Here is a 19,023-nt window from a genome sequence, read left to right as displayed (position 1 = left end):
TATCGCACGCGCCGTCGCCAAGTGCGAGCCATGTTGCGAACCATCGGCACTTCGTGGTGCGGCCAGAATGGCTCCCGCGCTTGAGTGCAGAAAATGTGCTGCTTCCGGGTGACCTCGCAGACCACCACGGCAAAGCTTTTTTTCTTTTTTTCTCCACAGTCCGCGCAGCTTACGGCTTGCTCGGCGCCAAGCGGCGACAACTACAGAGACTTCGGCTGCGCCTTGCGCTTGCAAACACACACCTTCAAGTGCATTTGAAAGAGGGAAAGAATATGCTGTACTGTTGCATACCGTGTTCTGTGCTCTGATATTCTGAGTTCATTGCGAGCGGCAGTTTACTGCTCAACGGGCGCAAGGTGAACGCGGAATATCCAAGTTCAACGTTAAAAGCGGTAGTCGCGTGGGTCTCTGTTAGCTAAGTGTTTCCTAAGCCTTGGTTATTATCATACGGCACCGTCGTAAAATATGCTTCAACGTTAGTCTTTTCTTTCTGGCTTCTTTTTCTTCGTTCTTTTCCAGAGTAAATTATTAAATTACCTCTGTCGTCTCGAACTACGCCTTCAAGTAGAGCACCGTGGAACTGGAAAAACTCTAGTAGCCCCGCATTGCTTCTCAGCCCTGTGTGACAGCTATTTGCCCCGGCTCCATAGAGACCCACGATGAGTGCCACTTCTGCATCAATTCCTTATGCCGTCGGAATAGAGTATGTGGGCGTTCATCTCCGATAAAAAGAAATGATATGTCGTCTTTAGAATATTCAGAGGAGACTTCTACAGTGCTCCGCACATTATACAGAACTAGACCGTTATATGCGGGAATTTATTATTTGTACTGAAATTGATATATAGCTATACCTGCATATAACATTCAGAAAACCGAAAATCATAAGTGCTTTATAGTTTAGTTCTAACCAACTTAGTCGGCTGCCGCAACAATCAGCCTTTTTCATTGTGTGTGGGATTCACCGGTAGTTTTTACCCTCCGCAGCATACTAAGTACTTACTTTATCAGTTTGAAAAAATTGTAAATGTCAAAAAAAAGAAAGGAAAGCAGTAGTACGGGTGTCAGGAATTCATCATAGGGCTACTTCACCTTAGAATGACAGAAAGCTGAGCTAGTTGGTAAGGATTCATTATGCAAAAAAGTGGTGAGGCGTGCAGACAGGACACAAGGGTAGAGAAAGGGACAACACGAACGCCGTTCGCATTGTCCACTTCTCTACTCTTTTGTCCTGTCTGCACGCCTCACCTCTTTTCTACATCACCTATCGTGGGAAGTCAGGGGCTGAATTCGAATTCACAATGCTTTTGTTCGTAAATATTCTTAGCCACTGGTCGGATGGCCTCTCTAATAATATGTCCAGCAGTACGATCGGCTAGAATTTGTTCTTGCAAAACATTGTTGCGTAGGAGCTTTCTGCAAATACCAACCCTGGTTACTACTCCATAATACTAGGATACCCTAGCTTATCCTGTCACAACAAATGTTCGTGTCGGGACGCCTTGTTTCTAGCTTCATTGAAACCAATGGTTAAATTTTGAGGCCCGAGTGAGAAATTTCGTGACAATACTTTTGACAAACTTTCTTAAATTCCGGCATGTATTCAAAAAAGTTATTGCGTTAGGATTCTTTCGTAATAGCAAACTTCAAACAATCCTGATGCTTAACATTGTACTAGCGAAGGTGGCCAGCCAAAGGCAAAGAACACCTAGGAAAGAAAATCTTTGTGAATACGGCGCTGTACTCGCGCAGTTCATGAACTATGCGGACCTCACATGCTGTGGGAATGAGTGTAGACGAAGTTTCGGTGGGAGGGCGCGCCAGACTAAACGTGCATCCCCATAAAGGAAAAACCGTAGGTTTCAGCGACAAACGCTTCCCGCAACCGTCTCAGCCACCGTCGTGGAACTTGAAGATCAGGGGGAAATTTTATTTTGAAATAAAACGTGTTGAAACACAAGACACGTCGGACTGGACGTTACAGAAAGGCGCCACAGGGCCCACCACAGACAACAGCGTCTAAACCTACAGATGCCGCAAAGAGAGCCTCACTTAAAAACAGTGTCTGGCTTCACTTTCAAGAACCCCAGCTGGTCAACATTAATCGGCACTCCCCCACTACAGCGTGCCTTATAATCAGATTGCGGTGTTGACGCGTAAAATGCCAGAATGTATTTGAAATTTATTAAGCACGCCCTCTAAGCCACAGCCACTTTTGTCCCGCTGATAGTGCGAAATTATCATTTGGCATATCTGGCTTCGAATAAATAACGGCGCGGCTGCATAGGCTTCTTTTTCAGGCATAAAACTTATGTCTGTATTGTCAGCTAAAACAGCGCGCTCTCCCTTATTTATGAATAATTTGTTGCTGTGCGGCTTTCCTGACGCGCCAAGCGTCTCAAAGTGCGCTGCCTTGCACGAGGAAAGCTAGTAATGGTAGTCTATCTAGGCACACGTCCCTAGCCTAATAAGTAGAGCATAGTGCTGCGGTGCCGGGAGAACAAGGTTGGAAACCTACAATCACGCATACAATGTTTTTTTTTATTGAGCTTCTACTCGTGGATGTAGACCGCGATGCGCTAAATCGCCGGAAAGTAGGCAAAGGGAATTTCGCTTTAAATTGCACCGGACCACCGAAGAAACTTTGGGGCCACTCATGAAAGCCGTAACTGCTACCGGGCTTTACGTTTCATTAAAACTTGTCGCAGTATAGCTTGTTGCTACGGCTCGTTGCCAATGCTGCAGCTATGATCACCTTGTTACTGTGGTCATATCGGTTAGGGCAATCTGTCTCCCCTTACCCTTTCCCCAGTGCAGGGTAGCAAACTGGTTGTTTGCCTTACGGCTAAGCTCCTTGCCTATAGCATCCAACTATCTCTCTCTCTCTCTCTCTCTCTCTCTCTCTCTCACTTATAGTGACTCTATGGAGGCTCGGGCATCGGAGGTTGCCCCTTTCTGTAAATTCGGTGCAGGACGGAAATTTCGTCGTTGCGAATGAATCCCAGCACATGCCACACCACGATCGCCGTGAAGGTCTCGCCGGGAAAGCTGCAGCTGGAAAATTGTAGAATCACGAAAATCGAACTAGCTTCTGAAACTCGACCGCATACTATTGAATGGTTGAGCTTCATTGATGGTTTACTTATCTACCTTGGTTCCACATGGACTGCGAGTTCTGTCAAACTCTTACGTATTATCACACCTGCAGGGTGCATATCGTCCCCACGGCGGAAATTGAAGCGCATAGCGCGCACTGTCAGCCGATATCGCGGGAACCGGATCCTAAACGTTTCCAAATGTCATTCTCCGGAACAGCGTATGAACTCCCACCACGCAGGTAATTCAGTTGAGTCAGCATGATTACATTCGCGTCGCTCACTTGCTTTTCTGGCTGAGAAAAATATAAATGTTCATCACTGATCACGCTGCTTGCCTAGATACAAAAGGAATCACTGAATAGATGCTGAATTGAATAGCGTGTTCAGTGTTTCTGACGCAGAAAGCTGCTAAAATGCCCAGTCTATATATGAACACTCTTTCGATTTTCTTTAACCACACCTGTTTGTTTTTAAAGAAGTTGCTTTTAAAATGGCTGCCAAAATCAGGCCTACAGTTCAAGCCTATGTGCGTTGCGTTATATCATGCGCATTTTACGCGGTCGTAGGCCATACGTTGACTTCGTTCGTCTCACGAAGTCATTACCTTCACACCCAATATTTTCTTATTGAGAGTCGCACACTTTACCTTCCAAACGATTATGGTACTGTTGCCTTGGCATGCAAATATAAAATTGAAATAAATAACCTTGTTTTTTTATTCTGGTTAGCGAATGTTTTCGCGCTGAGCATTTTGTCAATAATTATGCAGCGAAACTCACTGTGCACATTCTTTAATTAAGTAGGCTTAATCGTTTGCGAGAGCACAGAAAACATTAAACATTAGGAGGAGCTCTAAAGGCCTGCTTTAGCAGTGGAGCCATGAAAAGCTTGTGATTTAGCATAAGATCGTGACTCCAGGCAAGATTTTTTTTTTCAGGTGATCTGTTCCTTCATCGAAAACTTCTTGCCAACTTTTTGACGTGACATGTTACACATTACTCTGCAGCGGTCTCGTATGAAGCCGCGCTTTTCAACTGTGAAAGAATAGATTACGGGTTGAAATTGAGAGTTCAGGGCACGGCGTTTGTGCCCAACAGCCGAAAATATAAAAGGGCATCGCAGTTTTCTCGCAAAACACAGGCCTCCATATTTTGCCCCATATAAATGCGAATATTCAGAAAGTACAGGGACTTATTCATGAACCATATGAACGGAACGCGATAAAAAGACGAGTCTCAACCTTGGGAGAAAGGAATCAGCATGAAATATGATTGGAAGCGTCCTCGCCGAGCCGCGATCTCTTTGATTCATTCCGCTCAAGCTCCCGCTCGGGTCTACGGGCTGAATGAATCGCGACTTCCCCCAGGCGAGCATGGCGGCGGCCTCTTTTGCGGCCAAACATTTCCAGCGTCCGCTCGTGCTTGTGAAACAGGTTCCATTTCTTTTGGGAAGCTCTGAATAGGTGACGACGGACTTCCATCTTTCGCGACAGAACTGGCTGCATCGAGTTAACAGCTCAGTGAGGATGTACTTTCCAACCGACGTCTTTGATATTGGTCACGAGTTCGACTATCCGATAAATATGAGCTCTCGTTTAGACAACACAGCATGTGTCGGCATTATATAATGAAGCCAACTCACTGAAAGGAAAAGCCGGTTTTTCTAGCTTCAAGCAGTGTGTATAACGTGCCAATAGTGGCTGTTTATGAAAAAAAAAGAAAAGAAATGCCGTCTCAGAGAGGTCGTTTTCATACGATGTCAGCGTCTCTATACACTGGGGAATAGAAGTCATCGCAGCGCGTTTTCTCCATTCTACCTTGCGCCTTCGTTACACGGGCTTCCCTTTGCGTCGAAAGAGGTCATTTTTTATGATGATATAGTGAGAAGTTGTGCGCTCAGAACGCACGCTGCTGCCATGGGTTTTCTGTACTGGCCCTTGCACCTCTCGCATTTCACCTGTATCGCGCCATTTTCGTGCGTGAGATACCCTGACACAGAGACTAGTGCAGGCTGTGATCACTTTTGTTTTTGCGAAATGTTCTAGCAGAGGAAAGGCGGTCGTAAACCAGCGAAGACGAGCCAAATCAAATACCCGTGGTACACTTTATTCACCGTCTTGAACGAGTCGTTATAGCGCCACTGTGAATGATGAATTCGGGTGCGCGATCATTCTCATTCGAGCTTCTACTTAAGCCGGACGCTTTCATTATATTAAAGCTTCCGGCGACCTCGTCCTTGAGGTTCGCAACCAGCACCAGCATAGAAAACTGTCCAGTCTCGTAGCATTCGGTGATGTACAAATCTCCGTGACCCCACCCGATCGATGAACACTTCCAAAAGAGTGATTTCTGATAGAGACCTCTTGAATTTTACCGAAGAAGTCCCAGGTGGCTAGAAAGAACAAAACCTGACACAAGTGCAACTAATAAAGATTAAACATGACAACATTAAAATTCATACGAAGCATTTAATGCTTACATTTCGCTGCAGTGCTCTCCCAGAGACCCTCGAAATAGTATACGATAAAATCCGAATAAGGGCGTATATCCGAAAGCCGCGTAGATGTTTCAAATGCCAAAGGTTCGGCCATGGCTCTCAAAACTGCTGAGGCCGGCTCACATTCTCAATCAGCACTACTATGAACACGCTTCTGACAACTGTACTCGCGCGCTTCACTGTCCAAACTGCGACGGTGAGCATGCAGCATAATTTAGATCCTGCCCTAAGTGGAAAAAAGTAAAATACATCATGAAGCTAAAAGTAAGTGGTTTTACGTGCCAAAACCACGAACTGATTATGAGGCACGCCGTAGTAGGGGACTTCAGAAATTTGGACTACCAGGGTTTCTTCAACGTTCACCTAAATCTAAGTACACGGGTGTTTTCGCATTTCGCCCCCATCGAGATCATCACACTAAAAATAAAAGAAAACATATCTTTCCTAGAAACACGGAAGCGTGTTTCATTTCTTCATACCGCAAGGTATACTGGTGCGGCGCGTAAGAAGGCAACGCCTCAACAGACTGCGGCGTCGGCCCGGCCCACAAAGAGTGCGGCCGTGGCAGTGCCACCAGCCCCCCAGGCGACAGCAGCCTGCGCTACGGCGCCGTCTCTGAAGGGCCCATCGACCTCTGGGTTGGTGTCCTCCAAGGCCCCGCTTATCGAGGCAAGGCCTAACCCGAAAACACCCCGCTAGAGTGAGCGGAAGTCCAGCTGCTCGCAGGAGTCGATGGACACAACGCTAAGCCAGACGACGCAGCCAGCGCCTCAGGAGCGGCGTGGTACTCGCGACCGCTCCAAAAAGAAACCGCGCATCATGACGCTCACAAAGGGCCCTGTGAGCTAACCTTTCCCTTCCTAAACACACAGTATAACACTTATTGGAAATGGATACACAAATTCTACAGTGGAATGTGACAGGTCTTCTCCACCATCTTGATGACATTAAAGAAATCTTACACAAACTCAATCCAAAGATAGTGTTTGTCCAGGGAACACATTTTAAAGCTACACAGACAAATTTTCTGACGGTCATATGCTATATTTCGCAAAGACCGTGACGAGGCTAACGCCTCATCCCGCGATGTTGCCACAGTTGTCGACAGGATCGTTGCTTGCCCACACTTGCCCCTTCGAACGCCCCTCGAAGCAGTTGCAGTGCGTGCAATTCTGTTTAATAAATTGGTTTCCGTCTGCTCCATCTACATACCAACGAACTATCACCTGGGCAAAAAGGAATTCCATGGCCTTATTGACTGCAGCTTCCTGAACCTTCATTCATGGTCCATCTTATGTGACTCAAAGGGAGCTCTTCAGTGTCTGATGTCCCCTTTCAACCATGGACCAAATGAGCAACTAGTCGTAGACATCCGACTACTCCACCATCACGCAATCAACAAGGGACACAACATCATCTACCAGTGGATACCGGGTCACTGTGGAATTTCAGGAAATGACAGTGCGGATGACGCTGCCCGGTCGGCTCATGATGGCGCCCAGATTATACCCATACCGCTGTCAAGAACAGATGCAGCAACAAGTCTTCGCTCCCTCGCCCGTGAGCTTACACAGAATCTGTGGAACACCAGTGAATTTACGAACGCACGTCTCCACAAATTGGATCCACGTCTGCAACTCCGCCTACCACCGGGGTTGCCACGAGCGGAAGCAACACTTCTGTGCCGCCTGTGGCTCGGCGTGGCATTCACGAACTCATATTCATTCCGCATTGGAATGGCCGACAGCCCTACTTGTGACACCTGCGGCTGCGAGGAGACGATTGAACACCTCCTTTGTGACTGTCCCCGTTACGCAGTGCGAAGAACAGTGCTCGTGACCGCTCTCGCAAAACTGGACAATCGCCCCTTTACAGAGGAAAAAGCTCTAGGACATTGGTCCAGACGGGCTTCGGCATTCAAGGCCTTAAGGGCTTTGTTGAAGTTTTTAAGGACATGTGAATTGTGCGACCGCCTTTGAACGTTGTAGAGCGTAGTTTCGCGTTACTGTGTGAATTTTTTTTCTTTTTATTTTTTTTTTCTTTTCTTCTTCTTTCTCCTTTTATTCCCTTTACCCCTTTCCCCAGCACAGGGTAGCCAGCCGGTACTTACACTGGCTAACCTCCCTGTCTTTCCTCTCCTTTGCCTCCTCCTCCTTCCTGAACCTTATCGTCGCGGACTTTAATGCTCAGAACAATCCGTGGGGACTCTTCGGATGTGACACTAGGGCTCAACTGATCAAAATCTTTCTGGTGACCTCAAGTGTGTGCCCGTTCGACAAGAAAAAATTCACCTACTACAATCTTGCAAGTAATTCTTATTCTTCAATTTTGGATCTACCATTCTCTTTTCTCGACTATAGTAGAGTGTATTCGAAAATCCATTTGGTAGCGACACTTCCCGAATGCAGTGAATCTAAAACAGCAACAAGACTCTCCTCCTCATGTCTCGGAACTAGGCTCCGCTGATTGGAATAATTTTAAACAGCCTACATACTTATCACGAGACCTTGTTAGCGATGTTGGGCAGCTGCTGAACTAGCTGCCCGAGCCTTGACTCAGCGCCGCCGCCTCTCGTGTTATACTGTGGCAAAATTATTTGTCACAATATAACACTTAAACGCTTAAATAGCTGCGCTCAAGATTCACATTAACGAGTACCGTAATTGTTGGTGAATTTTATAATTTTCATTATAAAAATGATTTCTTTACGCTCATCCATTCCAAGGAGTATGTTTTATTGTGTATACGTTGACGACGTGCTGGCGTGGTTCAAATCGTGTAACCTTCCTGTGTTTAAACAACACGTTCAACTTGGCCTAAACAAAGTTACAAAATGAGCTAACGAGATGGGTTGAAGCTTAACCCTCAGAAAAGCTCTTGCGTCCTTTTCACAAGGAAGACAGGCCTGGTGCGAGAGCCCACTCTCAAACTGGACGGACAGCACTTACCTTTAAACGCAGGAACACAATTTTTTGGGTATCATACTCGACTCGAAACTCTTCTTCATAACCAACATCAAGTACCTCAAGGCTAAATGCCTGAAAACAATGAACACACTAAATATATTATCGCACACAACATACACTGTAAAATAATTTACACCCCGAAGGGTTTTTTTGAGTGTCTATAACTAACCCCCTAGCACCCCTTTAAAAGGGTTTTTAAGTGAGCCATCACACCCTTATGCTGGGTATTATTGATTGAAGTAACACCCTTAAGTTGGAAGGTGCTTTGAACAGTATAACACCCTTCGTGTAATGGGTGCAAGGGTGTTTTCAGGATATTTCTGTGAGGGTGCAAGGGTGTATTGCAGTGTTGAAAGGGTGCAAGGGTGTTTTGAGCAGTTTGTCATAAGGGTGTAAGGGTGCTTTGAAAAGCTTTGTAGAAGCATGCTGCATTGTTTCTAGTGGACGAGCCTGCTTGTGGGGCAAGAAACAAAAGATTTAATACACCAGAGTACGAACAGCTAATTTATTTGTACCTTACTTCTCGTATTCCGCTTTATGAGCTGAAATAAACCTTCTTGCAACACATTTTGGGAGTGATACATTCACATTTAGAAAGAGGTGCTCTAACACACAGGATATATTATATGCTTGCTTGGCGTAACTGAAGTCAAAAGCCCAATAGGCAGCCATCATGGCAGTGGTGCCCTCTTGTGCATCGATGACTCTAGCCAGCTGCCTCTTCTCGGCAAACAAGAAGAGCTCATCAGCAGCTTCAAGGGTATTGCCGCAGTACACAACGCAGGGTGTACATGGCTTGTCTTCATCCTGTAGGAAGACGAAAGTACACTAATCCTTCTGCTCCACTAATATGGGACTACTAAAAGCTTACTCTACTGACAAGACCACAATGCCCTGTTTACTTCCAGAATTGTTAGCATTTCAAATGAACAGTGCACATGTGTCGTTTAATAGGCTAACTTCAATCCGTAAATTAAAAGAAAGAAATCTGAAATGTAGTCTTTCCTTTGCCTGCAGACCAACACAGTGGCAACATGACTTAAAGAGATACAAAATCATATCTACAATCATACATACATACATACATACATACATACATACATACATACATACATACATACATACATACATACATACATACATACATACATACATACATACATACATACATACATACATACATACATACATACATACATACATACATACATACATACATACATACATACATACATATCATACAAATACATATCTTGTAGGTTTTCTTCAATCCTTTTTGTCGGCAATTTACCTGTAGCCAATTTTCGATTAAATTTATTTTTAGAAGTTACGTACACAGAGAATCAAAATTCAGTGAATTATGCTAGTTCTATGCAACAGAGAAGCTCTTCCAATGAGCGCATTTGCGTTTACACGAATGTGTCAAATGCCGTAGAACAAATGTGATACGATTGCTATAAATTGGAATTATACGTCACTAAAATTATGAGAAATTATACCGATAGTATTATAAATTATGTAAATTGCAAGACATGTCTTACATCGTTATGTGGAACTTTAGCAAACTTACCATATGCACAAACATTGTGTCGACTGCCTTGGGCTCGTTCAAAATTTTGGATAGGAGCTGCAGGATTCGCACAGCCCGTATATCTGAAGAAAAAAAAAACATGAAGTCATGACCTTTTGCCTTCCCAAAACACAATAGAGTGATGCTTCACTTTATGAATTTCGCCGTTCTTTACTACCTTTGTATCAAGCTGACAGAGGCAGCATGCGTGGTACTTGGATTATGTCACTTTGTAATGGTAAATAAAGCGACTTTACATGATTACCCAATAATTAATTTTTAATGCTTTAAGTATGGTATGTATCTATGATGTATTTGATGCACCAGTTTAACAACTTCCAGTTGATAGTACTAGTACAATCTTTGAAAAAGAACAGGGAGGCTCTACCAGCTGTGCCATTAAATGGCACAGCTGATTAGTGACAATGATTAGTTTCAATTAGTGACAATGGTCAGATTTTTAGCAACGAGATGGTCTGCGCTTGAACTGTAAGACCTTCTTTGTGTGTTACTGCTTCTGCAATTGTCAAACAATCAACTGGCAGCTCAATTTGTTCTGTTCGTCGAACCATAGTTACTGTTCAGCATATTTTGCAAAAAGACAGCCAAACAGCGCTACTGCTTGTCGGACATCAGTGACCAGTAATGTCCTATCTCTCCCCACCCCTTCCTTTAAGTTCACTCATGATTCGAATTGGTCTTAAAATAGAAGAGCAGAATTGCAGCTGTGCAAACCTAAATAGCCGCACATCGCAGGCAAATAGGTTAGCAAGCAAAGTCCAATGGAAAGCATATCAAGATTTTGGTGCACACTTGTCACTTACGCTTCCTGCGCCTTGCTGAACCACTTGAAGTGTGGGCCTCAATAACACGCGTTATGTCTTTCTTTTTGGCCCCCAATACTCCTCTCAAAGCGAGGCACTGCGTCTTCTCGAAGCCGCTTTCAACACTTTTTGCGCCATCCTTCTTTATAAGGATGTTGAAGTCTTCAAGGAACTGAAATATAGTTGAAATAAAACATGCACTATACTTTCTAAGCTCACATACAATCAAAACGTCACAGATCGAAACCACCGCTAAAGTAGGCAAGAGTATAATGGACTCCAACTGCAGGCCGATTGTATCAGTGCATAATACATTGCAACTGTAGAGATGAATTGCAAGAATGGACTGACTGCACTGAAAGATGAAGCAAACAAAAACGAATTAGACGGCACCGTTTATGCATATGAGTACAGAGCAGTTTTATTGTTTATTGGCTTTGTTTTCTTGCAGTATTCTTGCAGTGGGCTTCCCAATAGCTTTTTCCGGTTCATTTCTATCCTTTTTTTTTATCTCAAGGGGTGCATATTCTGCAATTCGGCATTGTAATGTGGAATATTTGAAGTGGTGGTCATCACTTGCACGAGAAATCGCAGTCTAAAGAAATCAATTATTCACTTCAGGGCACATATTTCAATTGTAAAATACAAACCGAGCAGTAACACGGTCATGTCTACTGCGTAGAAGCCTAAACACAAACACTACTTTCAAAATGTCAATCCTTAAATAGTGCTACAAATTACATTCGCATTTCAGTTACGCTTCCCAGAAGCCTTCCTCCAGCAGTAGCAGTGGCATCACACAAACCAGTGTGAGATATTTCTCCGACATGCATTTAAAGCACGTAAAATAGGGAGGACTGGACAAACGTGGGGCTCTGTGAAAACTCTATCGAAGCATCCGTGAAGCATCCGTGATTTTTTTAGGCAGGTGATCTAGTTTCATTGATTTGCTTGAATAAAAAAATACGACATTGCACAAGGTTACTGCAATACATTCAACCATAGCACATTCAGTTATGAAATATTGCCTATTGTGGCACAAGTTTTAAGGACTTTGCATTGAAGTGGCCCTATTGTGTATACAGAGCCATCAAACCAGTCAGGTACCAACTCGAAATTTACACAGAACACAGCTCCCTATAGATCACAAGAAGGTGTTTAAGTAAAGAAGCATTGAATAATGCAAGACAACTGATGCAAGGTGAGCGAGGAGATTTATAAGGTCAACGAAGAAGAATTGGCAGCATGAAAAAGATTTGCATGGTGCGAGGCTCCCATGCGCAATGTGTTCAGAACCCTTTCATATTGCAAAAGCATTCTGCAACTGTCGGAAACAAGGAAAGCCAGAGCTTAGAGCTAACTAGCGTTCCCCCTGTCAGAACCTTGCATGCGAGCTGATAACGCACATAGTGTCAAATTTTTGTTGCTCTCACTGCTTAAGAGGAGAATCAGTGGCATAGAAGATGCACAGCTGTAACAAGGGCATACCAAGAGCACTGAGTGCTCTTTGGTGCTCATTAGGTAAAATGATAACATGCCCAAACAGAAAATGATAAAATGTCCTTCAATGACATAGTTTAGATATTTGATGTTTCTTTCACTAGGACCGATATGTTTATGACATCGCCAATAGTGGAAAATTTTGTGCACACTGAATGAAGTCAACAAGAAAAGGACACAAAGACCAGTGCAGGCTGACAACTGAAGTTTTATTCATAAAAACAGCCCATATATACCCACGAGACTCGTCACATGATCAGCACGCATGTACAACAGAGAATCCGTTCCACATGATAACACACATAACATTATAGTAGAACAATATCGTCTAATATTGAGAAAGTTGATTTCACTTTCATACAAAGCGACAGACGGCTGGCTAACTCAGTCTCCCTGTATTCTAGATATGTGCCAAGCTTCTGCAGTTTCTCTTGTCTAATTAGGACTAACATACAAAATAGTGTTTTTTTTTAAACAGTAGTTTACACATGCTCAATGAACGTTGTACACAGTGCATGGCCAAATGCATACAGGGCCTTCCCTTCAAGCTGGCCAAGTGTTCTCTTCTCTTAACTTTACATTTATGCATCGGCTAGCCTGACCGACATAGTGATGGCCACACTTGAAAGGAAGTTTATATACCACTAATAAGTGCCAGGTGCATCACGTGCACCAGTTTTGAAAATGTAAACAAAATGTGGTATAGAAAATTTATTTCACGTGTAGGCAGCACTACCTCGGTAATACTGGCCAAGGCGTACACGAAAGGTTAGAGTAGTTGGCCAGCTTGAAGGGAAGGCCCTATATGCATTTGGCGATGCGCTGCGCACAATGTTCATTGAGCAGTGTAAACCACTGCTTGACAAAACTGCTATTTTGTACGTTTGTCCTTACCAGACAAGAGAAATTGTACAATTTTGGCCCATATCCAGAATAGAGGGAGCATGTGTTAGCCAGCCATCTGTCGCTTTGTACGATAGTGAAATCAACGTGCTCAATATTAGGTGATAGTGTTCTATTATGATGTTATGAGTGTTGTTATTATGTGGAACGGATGCTCTGTTACCCATGCGTGCTGATCATTGTGACTAGTCCCGCGGGTATATACGGGCTGTTTTTAGGAATAAAACTTCAGTTGTCAGTCTGCGCTGGTCTGGGTCCTTTTCTTGTCGACTTCGTTCAGTGTGCACAAAACTTTCCACAATGAAGTCAAACCAACTAGCCCACCTTTCAGTTTTATTGTATCGCTAACAGTATTATGCATGCATTGTTTTTTCTGCGTCTGCCCATTAAAATTCGCGAGTTTGGTACTCTCTGCTTCATCATCACAATAACGCAACATTTGGCAAGCAGAACAATGTGTGCATGGCAATAGCATGGTCCTCAAATGTCTCATTTATATGCATTTATTTTTTTGCGGTGTAGCGGCTGATGTGCTTGTGCTCTAGGAGAAGCACACATACCCGACTGCACTTTATGCATGCAAATAGCAAGATCAGAGGAACTTTCTTGCGCCTGAGAATAATATTTATTTAGAAGTACAGCTAAGCTGCCACGTTACTTGCCGAAACCTCCAAAAGCTTTTCACTGATAGTTCATGACACATGAGATATGTAATGAAAGCACGCACCCATTCTATGTCCGCCAGGTACGGATACTTCTCCTTGGCTACCACAGGTGACATCCGGCACAGTTCCTTAACCCTCGCAGAGTGTGTCAGTTGCAGCCTGGAGAGCATTTGCGGCCTGTCAGGGTTTGCCTTTTTACATTCGGCAACCAGCCAGGCTTCATGGTGCGCAAGACTGCAGCTGTCTTCACCACTGGGCACCAAACGTTGTGACTGCACATCGCAACATGAAATGCATCTTCTCAAGATGGAATGGAATGATAGATGTAATTAATGGAATAGCGATCCTTTAACGAGTATTTAGGTAGAACGTGCAGTATGATGCCCTTACCAAAACGGGACCCACTTTTCCACGCTGCAATACTTCGGGAGCAGCACCATTGGATGTTCTTGGCCGCTTTGCTGCAGTGCCATACTTCTGTCGGTTAATTACCACTCTATCCGTGGCCAGCTTCCGTCGTTCATTTTTGAACTTTTGCCGCAGCATCACAACCCAAGAAGCCTGCAATTTCAAATAATCTTTAAGAAACCAGCATTCCTTCTTTCGCTTTCATGACTGAAGTGAAGCAAGAAAGCCCCTTTTGGTTCAAAACACCTTAGCACATTACCCAAAAAAGAAAAAAAATATATATATACAGTCACTACACAAAACGTATCCCATCCTAGTCCAATGACTGCCGTATAGCACTCAATGCTCTGCAATAAATGACCAACAGAAGACATCAAATTATTGTGAGGATACAGCGTGCCAGCAGCTCCTATAATGAAGTTTGTTCTTTTTGCATATACAAAATTTTTAACAATTGTGACAGCACATTCGTAATATTTTAACTTGATTGCTCAATGAGGTGGACATAAGCTACACGTTACATCAAAATACATAATTGAATAATTCTCGTTCAGTTTTTAAGAAATTACTTTCCAACCAATATTGAACCTTATGGCTTGTAGTCAGTGCAATTGCAAGGCATATCTACTTGCAACAAATTATGAGGCGGGTTTGATGTAAAACATGTAACGTTTCACTTTTTAAAGAAAACACCATTTTATGCACTATATAGAGCATAAAAAATAAACAAAACGCCGATGTACTTCTTTGCCCACTTTTGAAATGAATATCCTGAAACTGGTGTAATCCGAGAAATCACTTCAGGTGAATATGCCTTGTGAACTCATTGGCTACAAATTATAAGTTGCAATATGCCGCAAAATGAGTGAAAACCCAATTAGTAAATTTTCTTTCACTGCTGTACATCACAAGAGATATTGGCAAATTCTGTATAGTCTACAGAACACAGCTGGTGTACTTTTTGTAAACTTAATATGATGCATCACGGTTTGTGTTCAATATTTCAGATATTCTCATATAGCAGCAAATAAAGATTAGGCTTCTGAGTCACATGTTTGGCCAGCTAACATAAGCTCTATGCTGGCACAGCACATAAATACTACTAACTTGTGTTTTTTCCTCACACCTATGAAAATGACTTTAACGGATTCAGTCGCAACAGTTAATTGTCTTCACATATATGACTGGCAGAGTTTGTGGTACTGTGCCAAGAGCGCTGTCTGCCGTACGACGCATCCAGTGCCGTATATCGCGAAAGCGAATCTATCTTCAAAAGTGATCACCAAAGAGTACCGCCTTTGATATGTTGAAAAAGCACTAAAATACAGGATTAACGCAGAACGACCAGGGAAATAAAAAAGAGCATGCACAAATACCATCTAATATAAAATACTAAGCAATTAAATACCAGGTCTCAAAATAGCTGGCTCTTAATGCTTCTAATGTGCAGCCTTCTTGCTCTGTATGTATTCTAGCTTGGCTAAAATAAGCACTCGCTAGTTACTATATCCTCCACCTTACAGGTACTTTTCAGAGCTACCGAAGGTACGAGGCATACACAAGCAATATCCTTGCGCAGTATCTAATAGTTCCACATGCTACTACTCAATTAATGGCAAAATTAGAGAGTTGTCATCGCTTGGTACAAGATACGTTACAAGAATAGATGATGTGTTAGGACCTTTGCGCATGCACATCATGTACAGCAAAATTCAGCAGCCGCTCAGCAGATGATGCGGCGCAGATGAACACATCTCGAGGGGCATTCAGCCTTCTCATTGGCTAAGGAGTCCAGCAGCTTCCAGCACTGTAAATTACTTGCGATAGTTTGGGTAAGCACTCGCCAGTCTTCCTATGTGACTTCCTTTTAACCTATATTGCCATTGATTACTAACGGCTATTTCATTACATATATGTATATTTAAAGCTTCATCACAAAGGAGATCACTTACTCTGAGCAGATTAGGAAAACAACATAACTCATGCATTGGTATCCCAGCCCAACAACAAAAGGAAAAAATACACAGGTATTCTGCGATACCACTCACATGTCCACTGCCACACGGGTCAGCAAGCTCTGGGTAGCGGCACACTAACATGGATGCAGCGCCCTGGTAAAACTTGTGCGACGGATACCTGCAAAATATTTAACTTTCTGCAATAGTACATCTTTCTAAAAGTAAATAAATATTGCAAGTGATTTTTAAATTTCTGCCTGCAAGTTTACTCACATTGTGTGTGCAATCATTTCTTGAAATAAGGAGTCAACAATCCTTGTTGTGATGTATGATGTTAGTGGTATGTTCTCCTTCACTACACCATTGAGGAAATGAAGGTCTGGGAGAGCAAAAGCCATCCCATCATCGTCCTCTTGGCTAAACAGCAACAAACGCAGAATTAATTACTGCTACTACACAGCAACAAAACTGCTCATAGTGCTCATGTTATCAGGGCTAATAACAATGTTTTCAAAGGTCAAGCTACTAAGCGCACCAGTGGTATTATACAACCGTTGTGTAATATGTTGGTATCTGCTCAACAATCTGATATTAGGTTTTACTATCACTCCTTAAAGAGACCGACAACCACTTTTTACGGTACTAGTTTTGAAAGATGTTTAGCGCAATATAAACCTTACTGGTCAGAATGTCCAATGCCACAGTGAAAGCACAAGATGTTCCACATTTTCCGCATCTAAACTTATTGATCTGCAGTCGCGAATGTATTATGAATTTGTATGGGGGAAACATGCTGGAAACATTGATAAGCAAGCGCAATAGTTATTCTACGCTGGCGTTGTTGGGAGCCGGCAGGATCTCCAGGTAGTGCTAGTCATGTCGAGCTGGCACCCATTGATGGCATAAACCGATCGCATTTTGCATCTCACAAGGAGACCAGAGAACTTGGGGTACTTATTCGCAAACTTGCACGCGTACAAAAGCCCTCATGTGCACCGCCATACAATGAGGGTTGCCACAGCTCACCATGGTGTTGGGGTTTCACTCATTACTACGATAGTAACGCCATCTATGTGTTACATTTTTTAGATCATAAATTCCACATGAAAAAGCGTAAACACCTAAATAATATGCTGATGTTAAGACATACATCATGAAGGGACAGCGCAAGATGGCAAAAGGCAGGAAAAACACAGAACAGCGCTGAACTCATAACTATGAAATCATAACTAACTTTATTAGAAGGCATACACAAACTTATGTACTACCACCCACACCCACGTGTTCTCCCATCATGGCATAAATGTCAGGGCACAGGCATAGACACAAAATCCTGTAATCTAATGCTACAATATGAGGCAGTTTAAAATTCAAATTCACTGTCATACAAATTTATTGATCGCATGCTTACACAACGCAATCTTTTTTCCCCAATATAGTAGGCTTCAATAATCTCCCTCGTAGACTGATTGCTATGCGCGGAACGTATTGTGGTGTCTTCATAGATTGGAGTGCACCCATCAGAGCAGTGCCGCGCGACATGCGGGTAGGCATTACCCTTTAGCAAGCGCCTATGCTCTGATAATCTAATGTTTAGGCATCGGCCTGTTCCGCCGATATAGACGGGACTGCAGGAAAAAGGAAGCTCATAAACAACTGCCATTCTACAGTGTACAGGTGGGGAGGTGTGCTTAACAGTGTAGCCTTTCCCAGCATGAATGGCGACAACCTGGTACAACTTCCTATCAATCTTACTGCAAATTTTAATCATCTTGTTAGGGGCAGCAGAAAGAACCTTTACATCAAACCTGCCTGCTACATTCCTGAGGCTGTGCGATAGTTTACATATGGAATTATATCTACTTTACTTTTCTTGTCAGCAAGCTCTGGATTATTCATTCTTGTGGGCGCTCCTAATTTTACACGCTTAGCAAGCTTCGGTACAGTCATGCGGATGGCATCCTCCCGAAAACGTGCCGTTCTTAAACGCCTCCAGTTTAAAAAAAACTTGGAAGTCTGGTGAAAACAGAATTTCGAAATTGCGGGAAATATAACCGAAAAAGCAATGCCCTTTTTTACCAACTTCCAATGTGCAGAGTTAAAACTTAAAATTGTTTTTTCTGACTTTGGACAAAACATCCCGCACACTTGCTTATCAGTTCGGTTAAGCCTTGTATCTAAAAATTGTAGCTCGTTCTTATCTGGCATGCACTTAAAATCTAACCCTGGGTAACATTTAATGAATACTTGAAGTACATCATGAACCATTTGTTGGAAATGAGAATTCTTCACAAAGGCCAGAAAATCATCAACATATCTTAGCACATTGATTGTTTGGTCATCTAGGGTACTATCTAGCATAGGTGCTCGCTAATGGGCAATGCCTACCCACATGTCGCGTAGCACTGCTCTGAGCATGGGTGCACTGCAATCTATGAAGACACCACAACACATTCCGCGCATAGCAATCGGACTACAAGGGAGATTGTTGAGGCCTAATATATCAGGAGGCCTACTATATCAGGCCTACTATCGCATTGTGTAAGCATGCCATCATTAAATTTGCGTGACAGTGAACTTGAATTTTTAAACTGCCACATAGTGCAACAATAGATTACAGGATATTGCATTTATG

The 19,023-nt window shown here is 43.1% G+C and overlaps 1 protein-coding gene across 2 annotated transcripts in view; it reads right to left on the bottom strand.

Annotated features, from left to right (window-relative positions):
- The window catches only part of LOC139055393 (uncharacterized), a 442,920-nt gene that overhangs the window by 415,721 nt on the left and 8,176 nt on the right, over positions 1-19,023 (bottom strand). The window contains exons 4-10 of one of the 2 annotated variants that reach the window (XM_070532850.1): positions 16,662-16,805; positions 16,479-16,566; positions 14,413-14,583; positions 14,085-14,294; positions 10,955-11,126; positions 10,131-10,213; positions 9,051-9,367 (exon numbers count right to left, since the gene is read on the bottom strand). In XM_070532850.1, coding sequence (XP_070388951.1) covers positions 9,077-9,367; positions 10,131-10,213; positions 10,955-11,126; positions 14,085-14,294; positions 14,413-14,583; positions 16,479-16,566; positions 16,662-16,805 — 1,159 coding nt within the window. In that variant the 3' untranslated portion in view covers positions 9,051-9,076. Of the gene's footprint in view, positions 1-9,050; positions 9,368-10,130; positions 10,214-10,954; positions 11,127-14,084; positions 14,295-14,412; positions 14,584-16,478; positions 16,567-16,661; positions 16,806-19,023 lie in introns of those variants that run through there. The other variant, XM_070532852.1, reaches the window with a different exon arrangement.

Source organism: Dermacentor albipictus, chromosome 1, assembly GCF_038994185.2.
Source record: "Dermacentor albipictus isolate Rhodes 1998 colony chromosome 1, USDA_Dalb.pri_finalv2, whole genome shotgun sequence".
Taxonomy (NCBI): Eukaryota; Metazoa; Arthropoda; class Arachnida; order Ixodida; family Ixodidae; genus Dermacentor; species Dermacentor albipictus.
Note: the sequence above shows the minus strand (reverse complement) of the source record. Positions and strands in the feature narration are given on the sequence as shown.